Source organism: Halichoeres trimaculatus, unplaced genomic scaffold, assembly GCF_033239565.1.
Source record: "Halichoeres trimaculatus isolate MK-OKI-2021-1 unplaced genomic scaffold, fHalTri1.1 fHalTri1_scaffold_16, whole genome shotgun sequence".
In the NCBI taxonomy this organism is placed as follows: domain Eukaryota; kingdom Metazoa; phylum Chordata; class Actinopteri; order Labriformes; family Labridae; genus Halichoeres; species Halichoeres trimaculatus.
In genome coordinates, this window is record NW_027437194.1 from 15,029,569 (window position 1) to 15,048,387 (window position 18,819).

At 39.5% G+C, this 18,819-nt stretch overlaps 2 protein-coding genes across 2 annotated transcripts in view; both read right to left on the reverse strand.

Moving 5' to 3' along the window:
* The window catches only part of sptan1 (spectrin alpha, non-erythrocytic 1), a 31,357-nt gene extending 26,774 nt beyond the window's left edge, over positions 1 to 4,583 (reverse strand). The window contains exon 1 of the mRNA XM_074690400.1: positions 4,341 to 4,583. Within this exon, the coding sequence (XP_074546501.1) occupies positions 4,341 to 4,370 (30 nt within the window). The 5' untranslated portion in view covers positions 4,371 to 4,583. The remainder of the gene's footprint in view (positions 1 to 4,340) is intronic.
* A 3,337-nt stretch (positions 4,584 to 7,920) lies between these two features.
* On the reverse strand, positions 7,921 to 18,147 carry odf2a (outer dense fiber of sperm tails 2a). Its single transcript, XM_074691068.1, has 19 exons — positions 17,986 to 18,147; positions 17,214 to 17,330; positions 16,949 to 17,062; positions 16,620 to 16,802; positions 16,330 to 16,517; positions 15,671 to 15,812; positions 15,415 to 15,543; positions 14,936 to 15,010; positions 14,711 to 14,782; positions 14,474 to 14,590; positions 14,139 to 14,324; positions 13,539 to 13,648; positions 13,081 to 13,216; positions 12,759 to 12,869; positions 12,161 to 12,424; positions 11,419 to 11,519; positions 10,891 to 11,053; positions 9,071 to 9,196; positions 7,921 to 8,989 (listed from the first exon to the last, which is right to left on the reverse strand). Exons 1-19 carry the CDS (start codon positions 17,986 to 17,988, stop codon positions 8,819 to 8,821), a joined length of 2,508 nt encoding a protein of 835 aa, XP_074547169.1. The 5' UTR covers positions 17,989 to 18,147; the 3' UTR covers positions 7,921 to 8,818.
* Positions 18,148 to 18,819: the final 672 nt, after the last annotated feature.

The following is an 18,819-nucleotide window of genomic DNA, read 5'->3' on the forward strand; positions in this document are numbered from 1 at the left end:
ACACAGATTAACACAGAATGACTGATATTGGGCTGAAAACATCTTCAGTCATCATTTATGCATGGTGTACTGGGTAGGGATGGGTACCTTTCACATGTGAAACAATATGGTGCCAATGCCCAGTACCTAGCACTCTGTATCGGTACTCAACGGTACCAATTTTTGGTACTTTTTTGTGCTGATGTGGTAAAAAACAGAAATTTGTTTCATGTTCAGGATGGAAAATCACCAACTCTTCCAGTCCCTCACAGTCACAAGGATGCATTTAGGTACCTAAACATGATACCTTCCGATTTTGCGTGATCTGGTGCTCGGTACTTTGGAGTGAATCAGGTCAGTGCCTAAAACTATATATATATATAACAATAAACAGATTTTACTGAAAAAAAAGTCTCATCATCTCTGCGTCTGTTAATTCAATCCACTGCACTGACATTAAAACTTTGTATCTGCATTAAAACAAGTCAGAAGTGGAGCAGGGTTACTAGCAGCTCCATGTCGTCTCTAAAAACAGCCCTGCAAATGCAGATAGCACTTTCTCTCACCCATCTTGTATCAGCAGATAACAGCCTCCCTCTCTAAAACTCGCTGCTGCCTCCGAGGGCTTTCTGCTCTCTGCAGCAAACGCCCACACACTGATATCAGCCGGCTGTACTGTCAGCCACTATTCCACTGAAAGCTCAAGTTATACAACTCCAACGCTCTGTTTTCCAGGCATGTTTAAAATATAATACTGGGTGGGAACTCTGAGCTGTAACAGCTGCATGTGACTGTCATAGTCACAGACGAAAGTCCAAATATCCATTTCCACAAGAGCAGAAACAGGAAACACAAAGGTGCTCTCCTTAGAAATCCTTTCTTTCTGTCAAGAAATAATACAGAGAAAAACTAAAAGGCCAAGAATTGAAGGCTCATGCATCCCACATTCTCTTCTAAATAATAGCAGTGAATTATTCTCCTTTGAGCCAACGGTCTGATACTATATCATCAAAGTTAAACATTCAGCTGCCTGCAAAGATAAAATCTACTGGTGCCGTACCAGTTAACCAGCTTACAGACACAAAGTGATATTTATGAATTAATGAGGTGCATTAACCATTTAGTGCAGTGTCATGACAAAATCAACCAGTGAATGCAGCCAAAGCAAAAAATTGTATTTGTTTAAGTCCACCAGTTCATTAAATGACCTGATCAAATGAATTTCTCCTCACTTCTTACAAAAATTAGCAACACTTGGTTAATCATCTGAGGCAAAAATAGTTTGATGGGATGTAATTACAGAAATTAGTTTGTGACCTCAGTGCAAAAGAGCTGGGTCACTGAGGGGTTTGATATCTGACATCTTTATTGCCTCTAAGGAAATCGAGAACACAGCTACCAAAGCGACATTTTTCTAATCAGCGACTGGTTGACTCTCAGAACAGTGGTTGGTTTCAGGCATAAAAAAGTAAATGTTCTCATTCTTTGAACGCCATAATGATGACAATATGTCTCAAATTTTGTGGGATCATTTCAAAATCAATATTCTCATAATCACCTAAAAAGAACAAAAAATCCAAATTAAGATCACATTTGTTGGGGTCTGTAAACCTGCACTATTTGAGATAAATACTCTCTTTCCCAAATATGATAAATCCCGAACTAATCCAAAACACTTTTTTCACCACTAGATTGGCTCCAGTAGATCTAAGTACAGCCCCTAGCTAGCTTTGTTTCATTTGACTGTATAAAAATGGTGTGAAAGCATGGTCATCATACCCAGGCCTCCATCCACAGTCCAAACCTTCACTTGATGAATAAGAAAAAACTACATATTAACAATCAACAAATTCAGACTATTTCTATTTGTTTATTGCAAATGCTTGTATGTTGTTTAAAGTGACTCTAGGTCACATTTTATCTTTAACACAACAGTCCTGGAATTTGAATTCTTCGTAATCTTTCAATTAACCTGCAGCCTTTTAATCCCTTTTGTACATAATGCGTGCTTTGTAAGCATTATCTATATGAGCTCCTTCTAAACGGATATTTTCAGAGACACTGTGTGCTGTAGATCCTGTTCTGCCTCTGAGTGCTGAGAGAAATCTACAAAGAGATAACACACATAAGAGTGTGGGTGGATGGATGCAGGCTAATGGTTATCAATGCAGCCCATTATAATAATAGCTCACTAACTGCAGGGATAATATAGAACATTTATCAAAATGCTTCGGACGAGAAATGTTATTCTCCCCTGATTGAAATAAAATCTCTACCTTAATGCACAAAGAAAACAGCACCTTAGATCAAAAAACAAACCCCGGGGATGGAACGAGGCTTAATCATCATAACAACCTTTACAAAATTATCATGAGAGGTCTACAGAGAAGAGGATGAAGTCATTCATTCACCAACTCCAAGTTACTGTGACAACCATCTGTTAATGTGAGCAGAGGTCATACTGGATGACGCCACGCTGGGAGGATGGAAGCTGAAGGAATTTGCAGGAAATGGGAGTCGCATGACACAATGTAACACATTTCCCTGCCGAGGAACAGAGAACAGAAGACGATGATTATATAACTGCAATAATCCAGCTTTTTATTTTCCTTAAACTTAAGTCTGTACGACCTTCAGGTGGCTAAGGAGTGAGTTAATCAGAGTAGACTAATCCCAGAATTTGGATAAAAAGTGGTGTATGAACATAGCTGCCAACGTCCACATTTTGAAGCAGTATCTCTGTCACAAAACAAAGAAACCCTACGCTTTTTGTTGCATGTCATGCAGGAAAAGCCCTCTATTTGACTGTAATGGCTACAAAATAATCCCAAAGGCAAATATTTGATTTGAGTAGTTACACCACACTGTATTTTTGTCCCTGACAGGCTCTAGTTGTTATTCTTAGTTTCTCACAGCATTACAGAAAGGATCTCTACACAAAGCTTTTTAATTGTGTGCGACAATGACAATGCACTGGATAAGATAATGCTGAAGCCAGCACGAACAAACTGAACAGTGGCTGAACACAAGCATCTTCCATTCTGTGCAAAATTAATGCGCAAATATAGTCTGGTGGCTTCAAAGGGAATAATTTCAGAGCAGTTTCTGCTTTCTCCCTCAACGAAAAGTCTCTCCCTGCAGGGATCCAGCCTTAGTGTTTTTGGACATTAAATTAATAATCCGAGCCCGTCAGAGAAAATAAAATGACTCTGCGTGTTCATAAATCAGCTCTTTTGCAAAATTGGATTTTAGTTGCAGCCATTACATCTGCAGGTTTGAGCAATGTGCTGGAAAAACTGTTTAATAGGGATGCACGATATTATCAGCACAATATCAGTATCAGCTGATAAAAGCTTAAAAACACGTTTATCTGTATCGATAGGCACAGCCGATAAGGTGCTATTTAGTTAAGATTATTATTATTTTCCATTTAAAAAATAAGCTCCTGAAATGTAGCACTTCATTTATTTGCACTGCAGAGCTCTGTGTCTGTCACCAGGTTGTTACAGTAGCTCTAAAATAATCAAATGCAACTTGGTTATGTTTAAAAATGGATTGTACATTTAAAGTTCATGTGATCTAAAGAAATTATTTTTCTGTATTTCAATACTGAATGTCTTGAGTAAAAAAAAACAAAAAACATTTCTTATCTATGGTTAAATCAAATGCTTTTTGTCTTGATTTATGTGTGTTTCTTAAACAAATAAGACTGTCACAATAAGAGTAACATATAAATTCCAGTACAGGTTAGACTTAGCTTTCTTTACAGTGAAAAAAACAAACAAACTTGTGATTATTGGTATCGGTATCGGCCAAAAGGGGTTTCGATATATCGGCATATCGGATATCGGCAAAAATCCAATGTCGTGCATCCCTACTGTTTAACCTTTTCAAACCAAAAAACTGACCCAGGCTGAAAATGCTTTAATAAATACACATTTCATACCCTGAGTTGAAATTAAAAAAATGTATACCAGGAAATAATGACTATGTGTAAGAGCAAGACTGAGAGTAATAGCCCTTGTAGACACAATCCATTAAAATTTGCTGAGTGTTGCCTGCAGCAGCCGACACAGGCTCCAGTACAATCCATTAAGGTCGCCCTTCTACTTCTATTAGCCTGATGGCTAGCAAGGGGAAAACAGGCTACCTTCTACGTTCCTGAAGCACTTACCAACACCAGGCTTTGAAATGCGTCATGTAGGTTTCCTGTTACCTTGAATTTTTATGGAAAAATACCACACCAACCAAAGACATGCAAAAAAACCTACTGATCCCCTCACTGGAGGAAAGAGTTATTCAAAAATATGCCAAGATAGGACACTCACAAAGACATGCACACTGAAACACAAGCAGCTTACCCAGTCCTGTAATGACATCAAACAATCCATTTTCAAACAGACAGATCAGAGGTGATAGTTTGAAAGGAGGAAAAAAAAGAGTGCAAAATCAAAACAATACACACGTCTAATCTTCTTCAGTTCTCTGTCCTCTGTCTTTCTTTATATCTGTAGTCAAGTCATGGTCGGCAGCAGCTACTCTACATCTCTCCTCAACAGTTTAATAATGACTGAGGAAGAAGCCTGATCTTCTACGCAGCTCAGACAGTCGCATTGCACCTGCAGTGACTCGGCTGTACAAAGGAGCAAGCCAAGATGCAGCCCAGCCCATGCGTCTGTCTCTGCTCCAAGCCTCCTACCCCTCCTCCCTCCCATCACCCTTTACTCAGCAAAACATTCCCCACTGCCCTGCTCTCCAGATTTCCGCTTTACACAAACTTAAGGACACACAGGAACACACAGAAGCACACAACGAGACACACGCTGATGTTACCTTGAGTTTGGGTTTAGTAAAGGTTGACATGTTGTGCAGGCTAATCTGTATAAAGGCATAACATTATTCGCACACACCAGAGAGAAGCAATCAGAAGTTTTCATTCAGAGTCACACAACCTGGAAAACTGCATGTTTGATTCAGGAAACAAGCTGAGTCTTCTGCACAGAAAGCTTAAAGTGCTTTGAAAGTACCTGCTGCAGCAGAATGACAATGAGTTAGCATGCTGCTCTGTATCTGTAGTCCTGACACAAAATCTGACTGCCCTGGGGACATGCAGGCCTATTTCCTATCCAGGTCATGGTCAATTTTCATGCTGCACTGGTTGACAAATACGTGTTTGTCTTCATTTACTGCTGCTGTGTTAAAATAAAGTCACTGGTATCACTCAGCAGCAAAACAAAGATGCTGCTGATGATGATGAACGGCTGCAGGGCTGACCATGCAGAAATGACTGCCACACCCTTCGTGAATGACTTTCTGATGCCATGATCACATAAGAAATGCAAAATGCACAGCAATAAATGATTTATTAGTTCAATCTTGCATTACACACATTGGCTCGAACTACAGTTACTTAATGCTCACTTTCTGTTGACTCAGTCCAGCTTCGTATCTAAATAATGCATGACCAATATTTGTTTAGAAAGGTAAATAGGTCTTAGCTGCCAGCCAAATAGTTCACAACAATAAAGCTTTCTGTGTAAGTTCCTGCCTGGATAGCAGGTGTAACAGTATTCATGTCACGCACTGAGTCGATGATCATAACACAACTCAATTAAAATGAGGCGACATCGAGGGACACATCGTTTCCACAGGAACTGGCCCATTTGATGGGTATTTCAGGCACAGCAGCTTAAAAAAGGTGGCCCATTTTGCAAACACAGGGTAATAGTGAAGTCTTAACTTGAGATGCATAACTTTTTCTGCCATGATCCTAAGCTTCTGTTTATTCCAGATAATATAGCAGACACTATGTAAACTGCTGCTAACCTCATTTTAGCCAGATGTCTGACGTTTTTTTTTTTTTTTAAATTTCGCAGAAACTCAGAGAAGACCACATTACCTTGTCGAATTGGTGTTAATAACAGTCTCCCTCTCTAGATTCTAACATTTTTACATTACAACCCTAATCAAAGAGTTACTTACGTCAGTACCATCAAGTAATTACTCTGCTGAATTCTGCATTGCATAATTCTATAGCTTACATAAACATGATTCCAGCAATTGTATGAGTGTTTCGGATGTTCAGCAGCATTGTCAGTCCTATCTGTAATAAGTCTATCTACAACATCTTGCACATGTAAGTAACCTTTAGCTGCATTAATCCTTCTCTGCTTGTGCTTTCTTGAAATGAGTCAATATGATACCCGACCCTTTCATGCTGGGAGTGCACAGGGTGCATATAGATCTACTGAGGCTACAATCTTTATCATGGTGGTCACTGGTTCAACTTCCAGCCATGACCCTTTAATAGATGTCATCCTAAGCTCTACTTATGCCAACAAAACATGCATTCAATTCTAAATGGTGAATTCACACTGAAAAGTACAAACAAATGCAAATGTATTTCTATAACAACAAAAACAATATTTTAAAGGTTTTTGAGCATACATACCACAGTTCTACTATCAAAAAACGTTCAACACACTTTAACACCTTAAACCCTAGGATCTAGTTTACAAGGAGAATTATATGATCCTTTCAAATTGCGACAGTGCTCCTTGAAGACTAGCCCCACTTTAATACTATCTGTTGCTTTCTATAAATTCCTCTGAGGAGTGGGGGGCAGTTAGTCGGTATGTGAAGAACTTGGCACCACCCTGACAACAGGCCTCATTCAGGACAGTCAGCTGCAGAGGTGTGAGATAACTAATTCACGTCACAGTAATTGATTTTATACTGTCCATAAACACTATAATGCAAACTATATCATACCACAACATTATCTTTATGTAAACTAGACTCTGCTACTATGTAGTGGTTAGAACAGAGACCTTTTATTGCATTAAACCACTCCTTCAAACGGTTAAGAAGGGCAACATGTAACTCATGAGATAACGTGTGAATTATTAACCATGACACTGTCCGTGGTTAAATAAATGCACTGTAATAGGAGGACTGACAGCTGAGGCCATATGCCCCTCAGCTAGTCGGATGCACTGGGCGGCTCCCCTTCAACCATAGCCGACAGAGTAGCCTCATGCATATCCCTTATATTATTACAACAGATGTATAAAAAAACAACAACACATATCTAAAGAAAACTGCGAAGCAAGACATATGTCAACAAATACATTTTAGTAATTTCACATCCAATACGTTAAAAGATCGTTAGTGGATGGACTAGCGGGTCACTTCGCAAAATAGACTTATTTGTCGTGTTTGACATTTAACTGAGCAAGCAAAAGCATAACGCGAGACCCTCATAACAATAATAATATGGTTTGAGCTGACGTTATAGGTACAAGGTTTAATGCCTAAATATTTCTCAGATGAAACGCGAGTCGTTGCCAGTTTAAAGAGGGTTATATTAAAAATCAAAAAAAGATATGACTTTCAGACAGCTTTAGAAGCAAACTGATAGGCCTACATAGCTGTTATTTTACCTTCTGCTCTGTAAATATCATTCAACAAAAGGGAGTGCTTACAGCGAGCTAAGCTAACATTAGCCACATAGCTAGCAAATCCGGGACAGCCAGGGAGCGTTCATTGAATTAACAGATCAGCTACAAACGCAAGAGCATCACTGTGCAATTAATATGTATAATGTGGAAACTTTTACAGACGCGTATTTGTTTCATACCTCGGTTTGTTTTCAAAGAAGCTTAAGAACTGGTGCTTGTCCAGGCGGATCGGCGTCGAAGGGCGAGCGGCTGCTCTAGGATGGGCGACTGTTTTTTTTCTTACCGAATGTGACGTAATTTTCTGCAGCTGTACGGAAAGAGCCGATCGGCACCGTAAACACCCGAACCTCCTATGTAATAGCATAGCAGCATCAGAGCGCTCGGATAAAGATGTGAAAAGTCTTACTAGTAAGATAAAATAGAAACAATTGAGAGATTGAATAAAAGAGTCAGCTGTGAAAACAACTTCTTTATTGCCACATCCGCCATTGAATATAACTTATTCAATATTTATTAGCATCCTATGACATGGATTCAAATTAACATTTCAAACATATATCTGTGAGGATGTAAACCCAAAATAGCTGTTTTGACGCAGAATATCATAGAAATATAATAGCACCAATATTTCAGCTCCCTGCAGTCAAGGAAGAGACACTCAAGCACATGATGTGTGATGTTTGGTTTAAACTATAACTGTGCATAAAAATAAAACTAGAAAATTTATTACATAGGTATACAAATACAGATTGTTTCCTTTTAGTTATTTTATTCAGCAAATTAACTTTTTGTGTAACAAACACAGATTTATAATTACACAAAGGTTAGGAAAAAGGGAAATTTCTGTTCTTTCTTTAAATCTAAAACACAAATCGACAAACTTTAGCTGCTTTCTTAACATTTTTTAAGGACAACATTCAGTCTGGAAAGGCACAATCAAGATAGTAGTCTTTATAAATTTTCATGCCTTGGTATTGTTTGTTAACCTGGGCCATCTGGGTCCAAATGTTTAGGATTTAGAGGGGGTAGCCCTATTTAAGGTTTACTAAATACAAAAATGTGATTAAAAATGTGTTATGTGATTTAGGTTGAAGAAGCACTTTGGTTGCATATTATTTTTGATACTATTTCAAGGAGTCACCAAATACACTCAAGAGCTTTTGTATGAGACAGGATCTTCTGTTATGACAAGGGTTTTAAATTAAAGGCAAATTCTACAAATCACTTGTGTCACAAGTCTTAACAGCCAAGCTACTTCTAAACCAGTTTGTATGATACAAGCAACCAGCCTGCTAACAAAAACTGTGTCAGGCTCTGGAGAGAGCACAGCACTGACTGAAAATGTGTGCATGTAATAATAGAGCCTTAGAGTCTGAATGTCAGATGGGCGAGGGGGCTCGTATTGAGCTGCTGAGAGCGATATCTCCAAACACATTTGCATAGGAGGCTTTGAGGAACTGAACATAGTTCTGCAGGCTGCGGTTGGTGTTGTCAGACTGTTCCAGGCGATCCTTTACATCCTGTAATCTGTTCTGGTACCGCCGCTCCACCTGGGAAACACAATAACACAGTTTGAACATCTACTGGCACAGCTGATACAAACATTAAATTAATTTAATCAAGGCCTTTACCTCCTCTTTGCTACGCTGCAGTTGCTTGATTTCCGAGGATGTCCGGCTAAGCTGAGTCTCAAGCTCAACGATTTTAGACTGAGTGGAGCGCTCTTTGCTGGCAGCTCGTTCCCTGGTGTCTGACATCTGAAGGGTCAACATGACAAACTGGAATCAATGTATGAGCAGCAGAGGGTAAAAAATAGTATCTCAGTTTCTAATCACATGATCTGTATAATTATGCACAGCGGGCACACCCACACTGCAGACACCGCTGGGTGTGACACTGAAATGAAACTGTGTGATCTCAAGCAAGGAGGCTGATTCATGCCTTCTGTATTCACATTACTCTTTCACCACCCTTTCTTTGTATCAGTCTCTTCTTTTGTAATCAGCTGATCATGGATAGCTAACCATTCATTTTATCAACCAGTCTTTGGAACATTCCCATGTTGCTATTGTTGCGGTTAGACTTTTAGATTGGGCATGTTAAAGCTATCATTTTGACCATTTCAGACTGATGTGCATGTAAAGCCTGTCATATCAAAAAGCCATAGAGCTGCAGGACACAGCATACAAAATAGGATGTTTTGCACAGTTTGACTTGGAACAAAATAATTTGTTTTGGCTCCTATACCCTGTTCTTCTCTTTGCAGCAGTGCAGAGTACTCTCAACCCTCCTCCACCCTTTTCACCCAGACACTGCTCCGTCCTTTGAATATTTGGACATCATATGGGTGTGTGCTACAGTCTTTGTCCTGTAAAAGCCAGTAAAAAATCCTGTTTACTTCAAATGAAGTCTCTATGGATGACTTGCTGAGATTCTAAACAGAGCAGTGTTAGAAAATGGGGCTAAGTAGCACTATCCTGCATCTTTCTGCAGTAGAACTTCCATCCATATACCCTTCCTGTGGGGTTTTAGAGATCCCAAAAGTGTGTTTTAATGCAGCAGTGTTACAAATGAAATCTACAGTAAGTAGAGGTGTGAAAAAATATTGATACAGCAATATATTGCGTTGCGTTGACCTCTGGTACAATATTGATATTTCAACTCTTAATATTGATATTTTTGAAAAATTAAAAGTTCGTATTTTAGCCGAGTTGGAAGTTAAATACATCTTCCATATCTCCACTGCAGTAGATTGCACCAAAGGGCTACTCTGCTTTATGATGCCCATAGACTGTATAAGAAATATGATCTCTAAGTATATTTAAAATACTTCATTACTAAACTTGATGATATGGGTTTTGATGCCATAGACATAAATGTTTACTCTTTATTTTTGGGTCAGTAGGTATAAAATCATTTTAAATTTAAGCTTTACAGTATAGTAGACTGATAAAATTGTAATCATCTGCACTTTTTTATGCAATACCAGATTTTTTTATGAGAAACATTAGTTACACCAATTTGCATGTATCAGTTACATGAACTGACCACATTCTCACCTAATATTTTTTTTTGCAACATCAGTTTAATGTCACAGTAGTTTACGTGACAAATTCGATTCACTTTATGTTTTCAAGTTAATTGTATATAAGTGCTGTACAGCAAAAAGAGTAAAATATAAGTTGTTTTCAATGAAACAGTTCTGACTTAATTTGTCCTTTCAATTTTGACAAAAACTGCATGATTTGCATAAACATCATCTCTACTTTTTGAGTTAACAATGTAGAATATCCCAGTATATCACAATATTGTGATATTATGATACATTGTAATATAATTGTATCATGACCAAAGTATCATAATGTGTATCCTATCGTGAGGTCTTTGCCAATATTCATCCCCAATGTTAAGTACTCTTTGAGTGTTTGATGGTCTGCATCATTTTACAGACCTGTTGTCGAGCATCCTCCAGAGCCTCTTCAAGCTTCCGGCTCAGCAGTGAACATTCCCGTGACTTTTCCTCCAAGCGGAGCTGGTTGCTGTGGATTGCCTCTTCTCGTTTGCCAACGACCGCTAGTAAGTCGCTGTTCTGGCTGCCAACATCCTCAAGTTTTCTGCAAAATGATGAACACAATAAACAGGGAGCTAGTGTTCTGACTCGTGTATTTAAGATGGTTATTCTTTAGACAATCACTGGAGTCCCATGATGAGGCTTGTAATGAACTTTTCCAATCAGCTGTGACTAGAAATCTAAATTCAGTTGAAGAATAAGCTAAAGCATTTGGACATGGGGCATAAAAATGTAATCAAATCTAGAATAAAGAGACTTAGCCCAAATTGTACATGCAGCAAATTTACTGAACACACTGTGTCTATATTATTTACTTCTTAAATACATCTTCAGAGACCACAACACAACACAAAACCTGGAGCATGAAAAGACTCAGGGCACATTTTAACAGCAGACGTGTTAACCAACCTTTCCAGGCTGTCTACTCTCTGCTGAAGTTGTCTGTTCTCCTCCATCAGCAGCTTGTTCTTCTGTCTGAGAAGCTCCATCTGGCTGCTCTGAGTCTCCACCTGAACCAACAGAAGAAGAGTCTTTCTGTAGCTATTTGTTCACGTGTTTGGTTTTCTACTTAGAGATTAAGTAGTATAAGCAATACCTGGGTGAGCTGTGTGAAAGTTGCACACTGTGTAAAAGCCCTTATAGAATTAGTTCTGAGTTCTATACTGCAAAAACTAAAACCTAAGGAAGAGCTATCGCTTATTTTTTCATTGAAGATGATCTTTAGACAAGATGAGCCACATTCACCTGAAAAGTCCACAAAGGTGTCTCATTTCAAGATATTAGAAGAAAAAATAGACACCTGAAATGATTGCAAAGAGTGAAAATTCTGCCCTCGGGGTAAGAAAAATGATTTCAAGTTTCTAAAAACAAGAGTAGTGTCTCAATACAATGTTGTTTTTGGAGAGCATGGACCTTTTTTTTCACAATAATAACCCAGCACATGTTCAACAAACTAAATTAGCTAATTTAATTAGATTTTTTAAACTCACTTAAAAAATTGACAAATAAAAACATCTTTATGTTATCAAAAAGTATCTTAGTCGGTCTGGCAGTTTTGTTTTGAATGAGGTATTATCTGAAGTGTTAACACATCAGCTTTCAGAAGCGACTGTTTTGTGATGATGCTAATTGTGAATGTGTCTGTTGGGACCTTCATGCGTAGATCAGTCAGCGTGGTGCTCAGCTCCATGTTGCGTCTCTCTTGGCTGCGCTCCCTCTCCTGAGCCTCCTGCAGCCGAACTTTAGAGTGCCGTAAAGCTTCGGGAAGTGGCTCCAGCTCCGTCAGCCGACCCAGGAGCTCTCTGCGCACTTCTTCTATCTCCTTCTCCAGCTCTGCCCGCACCATCTGAGCCTCACGCTCTGCCTGAGCCAGCCGGGCACAGTACTCGTCTGCCTCAGCTCGGGTTTTCCCAACCTGTGCAGTGCCGATTTCATTAAAAAAAGAAACAAATAAACCTTTGTTTGGTTGTTTAGTGGTAACTATGCAACAGCAGTTTGAGGTTAAAATCAGCTAAAAAAATTACCTGAGCCTGTCAGGGTAAATAGAGATAAAAACTACAAGTGAATATGCTGGTTTTTGACCAGCAGAGTTAAAATCACTCATCAAGGCATATTACACTCCTGAACCCATTTCAACCCTGAGTCTTTCATACACAAAAATATGCTTGGATGAGACATTAGGGTTTATAAAACCCTAATGTGGTGTCCATGGGTATTTGTAACCTCATAGTACAGAAGTCTTCACCAACCTGGATCTTATAGCTGTCCAGCAGACTCTCATACTGCTGAATTGAAGCTCTGACCTGCTGGAGCTCTGACTGAGACAAGGACAGCTTCTCCTCCACAGCAGACGCTGCAGCCTGACAGATGAATTCATTGGTTATTAAATTAACACGACAGTCCATCCTTCTAATGTAATTTCAGTCCGAGTAAGTGTGTTAGGAAGGAAAGGGGAGGACATTATCCAAGAAACCAAGCACAACAGACGTGTAGCTCTTTGAGCCAACTTTGGATAAATGTGTTTTGACTGTAAAAGAATCAAAGCTCTCTGCAGACTTTCAGGTGTCTCACCTTTAGGTTCTGGTTCTCCACTCTGGCAGCGGTGCTGTCTGTGGTCAGAGCTTGCAAGTGATTCATCAGAGTTTCTCTCTCTGATCGGCTCTTCTCCTCTGAACTCTGCAGCTGCTCCTTCAACTCTTCTACTTGGCTGCATCACATCATGTAACAGCTTTAGTTCTTCATTCACAACAACAAAAACAACAACAGAGACAAGCACTCACCCCATGCACAAACCACTAGTGCAAATAGATGAATTCTTACATTAGAAGGGTTTAAAGAAAAAGTTTACAAAGGGAATGTCGAGCAATCAGGTATCTAGCCTCAGCTTATTTGCAACCCCTGTCTCTGTTAGGCTTCAGAAAATTAGAATGAGAGCAGTCAATCCCTTGAAGTAAACTTAAATTGGTGTTAAATCTGGTTTTCACAAAGACAGGTGACTGTTTGTGAGGATGTTCAGAGGCTGCGGTTACCTTTTCAATAGTGAGACTTCGAATTCCAGTTTACTCTTTTCCTTCACTTCTTGTGCGTGTCGACTCTGCCAGCTCTCAGCTGCAGTCAGAGCCTCAGACACCTGCTTCTCCTGGAGGTATAAACAGAAACATGTTGACCTGTAAAGATATACAATCAGACATGTCTCCAAATGAACTCTGTAATTTATTGGTTCATTACATCTTCCAAAGGGGTCTGTTCTTCTGTTTGTGGTGAGTCTCAGTTTCACTGTAAATAGTATGTTCCACAGAAATTCCTTCAGCTTCATTCAAGAAACTGATTTTTTTTTACAGTTAACAGGTCTGAAGTTTTAATATAAAATAAAATCATATTGCTGATTAGTATATTAAATAAAGTCAAATTTTGTCAGGTCTGTCTGCGAGAAGACACTGCTGCATTCCAGGAAGTCAGGGAATCTAAACACTGATTGTCTTTAATGACGCAGCATGAAGCAGATTTGTGTCTCAGTGTAGACATTTCATTCTACAAACTCAAATTCAGACCCTCATACATAGCTATAACATCTCTATAAAGAATTTGTAAACTGATAATAGTCTATGAATAATGAATTCAGGCCATACCATCTCCAGTAGCTGAACACTGAGCTGGCCTGCGGTGTTCTCGCTGCGCTCTGCTTGTTGTTTCTGTGCTCTTGTGGCTCGTTTCAGAGTCTCCCGGTCTAAAATCGCCTGCTGCTTCATCGTGGCCAGCTGCTCCTTCAGACGCTCCATCCCAGCCTTCTGCTGGTTGGCTGCTCGCTCCAGATTCTGAACAGACAGAAAGACAAAACCGAGGGTTAGAATCAAGTCTGCAAATCTGTACCTGCTTTACATTTGTACACTAGAGGTTTGACGAGAGTGTCTAAAAAAATTCTGACAGTAGTGAATGAAATGGCAGCATGACTCTAATGACTAACCCTTATCTGCACAGTGAGCCGGTTGTTTTCAGCCTCTTTACTGCGGAGCTGTCCTTGTAGATGAGCTCTCGTTGTCTCCAGACTCTTTGACAGTTCTGTTGTGCTCTTGGCATTATCCTTTTCCAACATAAAGCACAATTTAGACAAAACATTTACATTTTGAAAAAAAAAAAAGAGGAAAACACTTTCTGGTTTTGCTGTTTGACAGAGTTCATTCAAAAACACCAACAGCCCTACCTTCTCAGCTTCTAGAAGTCTGGAAAGTTGATTGACCTCTCTTTCTCTCTCTGAGAGTTTCACCACAAGATGCTGCAAAAAAGAAAGAAGAGAGGATTTCATGCACAGGATGAACTTTAGCTGATGAGATGAAAGAAAGAAAGAAAGAAAGAAAGAAAGAAAGAAAGAAAGAAAGAAAGAAAGAAAGAAAGAAAGAAAGAAAGAAAGAAAGAAAGAAAGACTCACAGCATTTTCTGCCTCTGTGTCGGCCAGCGTCCTGAGGAAAGCATCTTTTTGTTCTGACAGTCTCATCGTCTCCATCTTCTCAAAAACAGTCACACAACACAAAACAATCTAGTTCAATCCCACCACAAAATTATGTTTACAGTGGAGTTAAACTAACAGAATTACTCTATATAATATGGTTGTATTTCAGGCAGTTTGAGGAGTATTTTCTCTCCATTTTATCAAACCTATGAACACTGTGTGATGTGTGTCTTATTCATGTTTTGATCCCACTAAGACTGGTGACCAATGGGGATCCTAGTAAACAAATCACAGTTATGCAAATAGCATAACTGCATGTGGTGTCATAAATGAAGCCCCTGATGGTGTATTCTTGCCTGACTGCTGAGAATGTTCAGGATAGGAGAGCTGACTTCAAATCCTCCCCGCCTCCTGGTTTATGTTTACAGTGTTACAGAGATGCATTTCACACACAGTACCTGAGTGCTGTGCTGCTCTCTGAGAAGGCGTCGCAGTGTTCGGTTTGTGGCCTCAAATGTCTCCAGTTTCTGTAGCAGCAAATCCTTCTGACGAGCCAAGACTGAAGACTCAGAACCAGTGAGTTTCCTCTGCAGAGAGGAGTTCACAACAATCATCAAATTTCTCTAGAATTTCTCTTGAATAACACTTTTGGCTGTGGAAGTGAAAGCAATCTGTTTCTGGAGTATGATGAAGATGCACTGAAGCACAACTCACGCTGCCACTCCCTTTGCACAGTTTGGAAACTGATTCTCTCAGCTCTGAAACTTGTTTGGCAGCTGCTGTCCCATCCACCTCTGCCTCCATCAGCTTTCTGAGCAGAGCGTCTTTGTCCTTGTTCAAAGTGTCCCCATCTAATCTATAGACAGGGACGAGAGCCCACTGTGACACAAGCTTAGTGTTATTGTTATGAAAGCAGCTAAGTTCCTTTGGGAAGACATCAGTAAAAGGAAGGGTCTGCAGGATTTTACTTAAAAGAAAAAAGTCAAATGACATTTTGAACTTTGCCTGTTGATCAGCGAGCAGAAGGAGCTATCCCGAGCAGCTACGATAGCTGCTAAAGAAACACACACAACAAAAGTAAAAAGAAATTGCCAATCATTCGACATGATATAAGGTTAAGGTCACACTTGCAGCTGTTTTTTACCTAACTGAATTGATTTTTTTTAAAAATCCATATCATTGCGTGAAAAAAACCCATAAAGATCTTTGAAAGTTGTTTCAGACTGTTTCACATTGGCAACTGTTTCCTGAAGTCAGCATCGAAAACTTTTCTCCTCAGTCCAACTCTCAGGTCTCGTCCAAGTTTGACTTTTCCCTTAACTCTTTCAAGGCATCCCGAGAAATAAATTAAACTCTTCTAATATAATATTTACCTGCTGTAGCTGGCCTCCCCCATCATCTTCTCCATGGACAGACGCAGTCGTGTATTCTCTCGCTCAGTCTCTTCCAGCTCCTTTGTCACCTCCACCAGCTCCTCCTCCTGCTCTGCAATCACCTGCTGGGAGACATTCAGCTGCTCTGACTGATGTTCCAGTAGCTGCTCCTTCTTCCGCATCTCCACCTGCAAAGACACAAACATACAGAAACACACTCAAATAGTCCATGGAAAAATCTCAGAACTACAGCAGACGTGCCAAACCCTTTATCCAAATGGAAAACTGACCTCGTTCTTCAGAGAGCTGACCTCTGTCATTAAGCTGTCGATCTTCCTCTCATACTCGCTAATTCTCCCATGTAAACCTTCTTCTTCCTCTGATGTGAGGTCAGCCAATCGCAGTGCAGACTGGGAAGGTTCTGGTTCTGGTTCTGGGTCTGGTGGTGTGATCTCAATGCGGTGTGCTGGCCCCTTGATGTAAACAACACTTTCAGTCATTAGACATAAGCCTCCAAGGATTGATCTTAATTATTGTTAAGACAAAACCAGACATGCAGAGGATGTTTTAATAAGTTTAACTAAATATGGAAATTATCCAGATATCAAATATCTGTTACCTCCCAGGTGTGTGTGACATCCCTTATAGAGGCCTTTCCTGGTGGTATCCATGGCACTCGGGTTTTCACCTTAGCTGTGGAATGAAGGACTTCTCGGTCTGCTTTGGCCTTGCTCTGTAAAACACAGACACGTGATAAAGGAATGAGTGAAGTAAGTTTATCAAAACTGTATATGAATGTGCTGTATACATTAAAGAGGTGTACATTTCTATAAAATAACTAAAACACAAGAAAAAAAATAAACAAACAACAGGAAAAGTTTAACCTGAGGCATCCTGGTGGGACTTGTCCTTCTGCTCTTCACGTGAACATGAACAGGTGTGGCATCGTTGACGTGCACATGAATTGGAGGGGAACCTGACCGAAGTCTCATTGCTTTCCTCTGTGGGGTAAGTGGATCAGTATTAGGGTTAACATTTTGATTTAACAGAAAAAGTGTTTACTGATAAACGTAAATCTGAGGGGAAACATGGCAAGAGGTTTTGAGGTGTATGTTAATTCTTAAAATGGTGAAACAATGCAAAACTGCATTCTATGACAGGAAAAAACGTACAAGATTTTTTGAACATAGGGTTGTGCCATTCTCTTTGAGAAATTTAACTCTCATCACTAAGAATCGACTTACTAAACAATTAAGTAACTTTTTGTTGTTCATTGCTGATTTTTTCGAAGCTTTATACTTCTTACCAAGTTCTATTTTCATAAAACTCCAATGAAATGCCATAATGAAAAATACATCACAAAAATACAGCCAAGTTTGCAGCCAACGCTGACTTATTCCTTTAAATATAACAGTAACTTACAATAAGATACTAAAATTGGGCCAATAGTCAGACATATGAATAAAGAACTCGTTCTCTGCCGCTGTTGTATTCAAGGAGAAATATTCGGCATTGTCTTTTGATCGTTATTGTGGGTGTTATTCTCAAATAAAGCTTATTAAGAAGTATATTTCACCTTAGCCTAGCCTAGAGTGCTAACCCTGACAGTACTTCTGTAGCCGCCATAGACCAAAAAACATGATCCTATGAACTCACCATGTGAGAAACCACGACTGGCTGTTCAGGACATAGGTTATATAATATTTCATAAGCTTAAAAGCAGTTATTTTCGCAGGTATATTCAGCAGTACTATGAAGAAAGTCTGTACGAGAAAAGCTTGGACAAACTTCAACTGACGGTGACCCTCTCTGATTGGCCTACTTGAGAGCATGTGACCTCTTTCTCCAGCAGTGATTGGAGTGCAGTCCGACTTCTAATGTTACTTAGCAACATCCGCAACTCAACAAGCTTGGGTAGCATCAAAGATACAGCAGCAGGGTAAAGATAGTTGCCGCCCATCGTGTTCGTCGTGGGATTATTCACAAGGCTAAAAGCAGTTAATGTATTACGCTGATGTGTCACTGTCATAAATGTTTTTTGAACAGTGATTTTGAGGAAACCCCCGTCGAAACTTGTTACACTCCGCAACCATCAGGAAACATCATCATGCAGAAGTATTGCTGGTACCTCGCCTGACACTATAATTTAAATTATCATTTGGCCGCTAGAGGACGACAGAGAATGATGTCACCTAACAGCATGTATCATTACTTCCGGTTTTCAGTCAAAATAAAGCTAAATGAAGTTGTACAAAAGATGGTACGAGTCATTATAAGATCGTTCTTATTTGTATTACAGTAACAACAGAAATACAGAAAATTTGTTTGAAATTTAAATGGTGAACAAACTATAGTTTTTTCCTGATAACAATAATAAAAAGCACAAAAATGTAGTAATTTAAGATAAGATCACAGGTGTTTTCTGAGCAGCTTCCTCAGCATCTTCCTCTCTGACACCTCCACCACAGCATCCAGCTCAACCTCTGGGGC

Coding starts and splice junctions, on each gene's coding strand:
- odf2a (XM_074691068.1), bottom strand. Junction 14,783..14,935: donor ACACAGAGGCAGAAAATGCT/GTGAGTCTTTCT, acceptor TCTTTTTTGCAG/CATCTTGTGGTGAAACTCTC. Junction 14,325..14,473: donor GGCTCACTGTGCAGATAAGG/GTTAGTCATTAG, acceptor CTGTCTGTTCAG/AATCTGGAGCGAGCAGCCAA.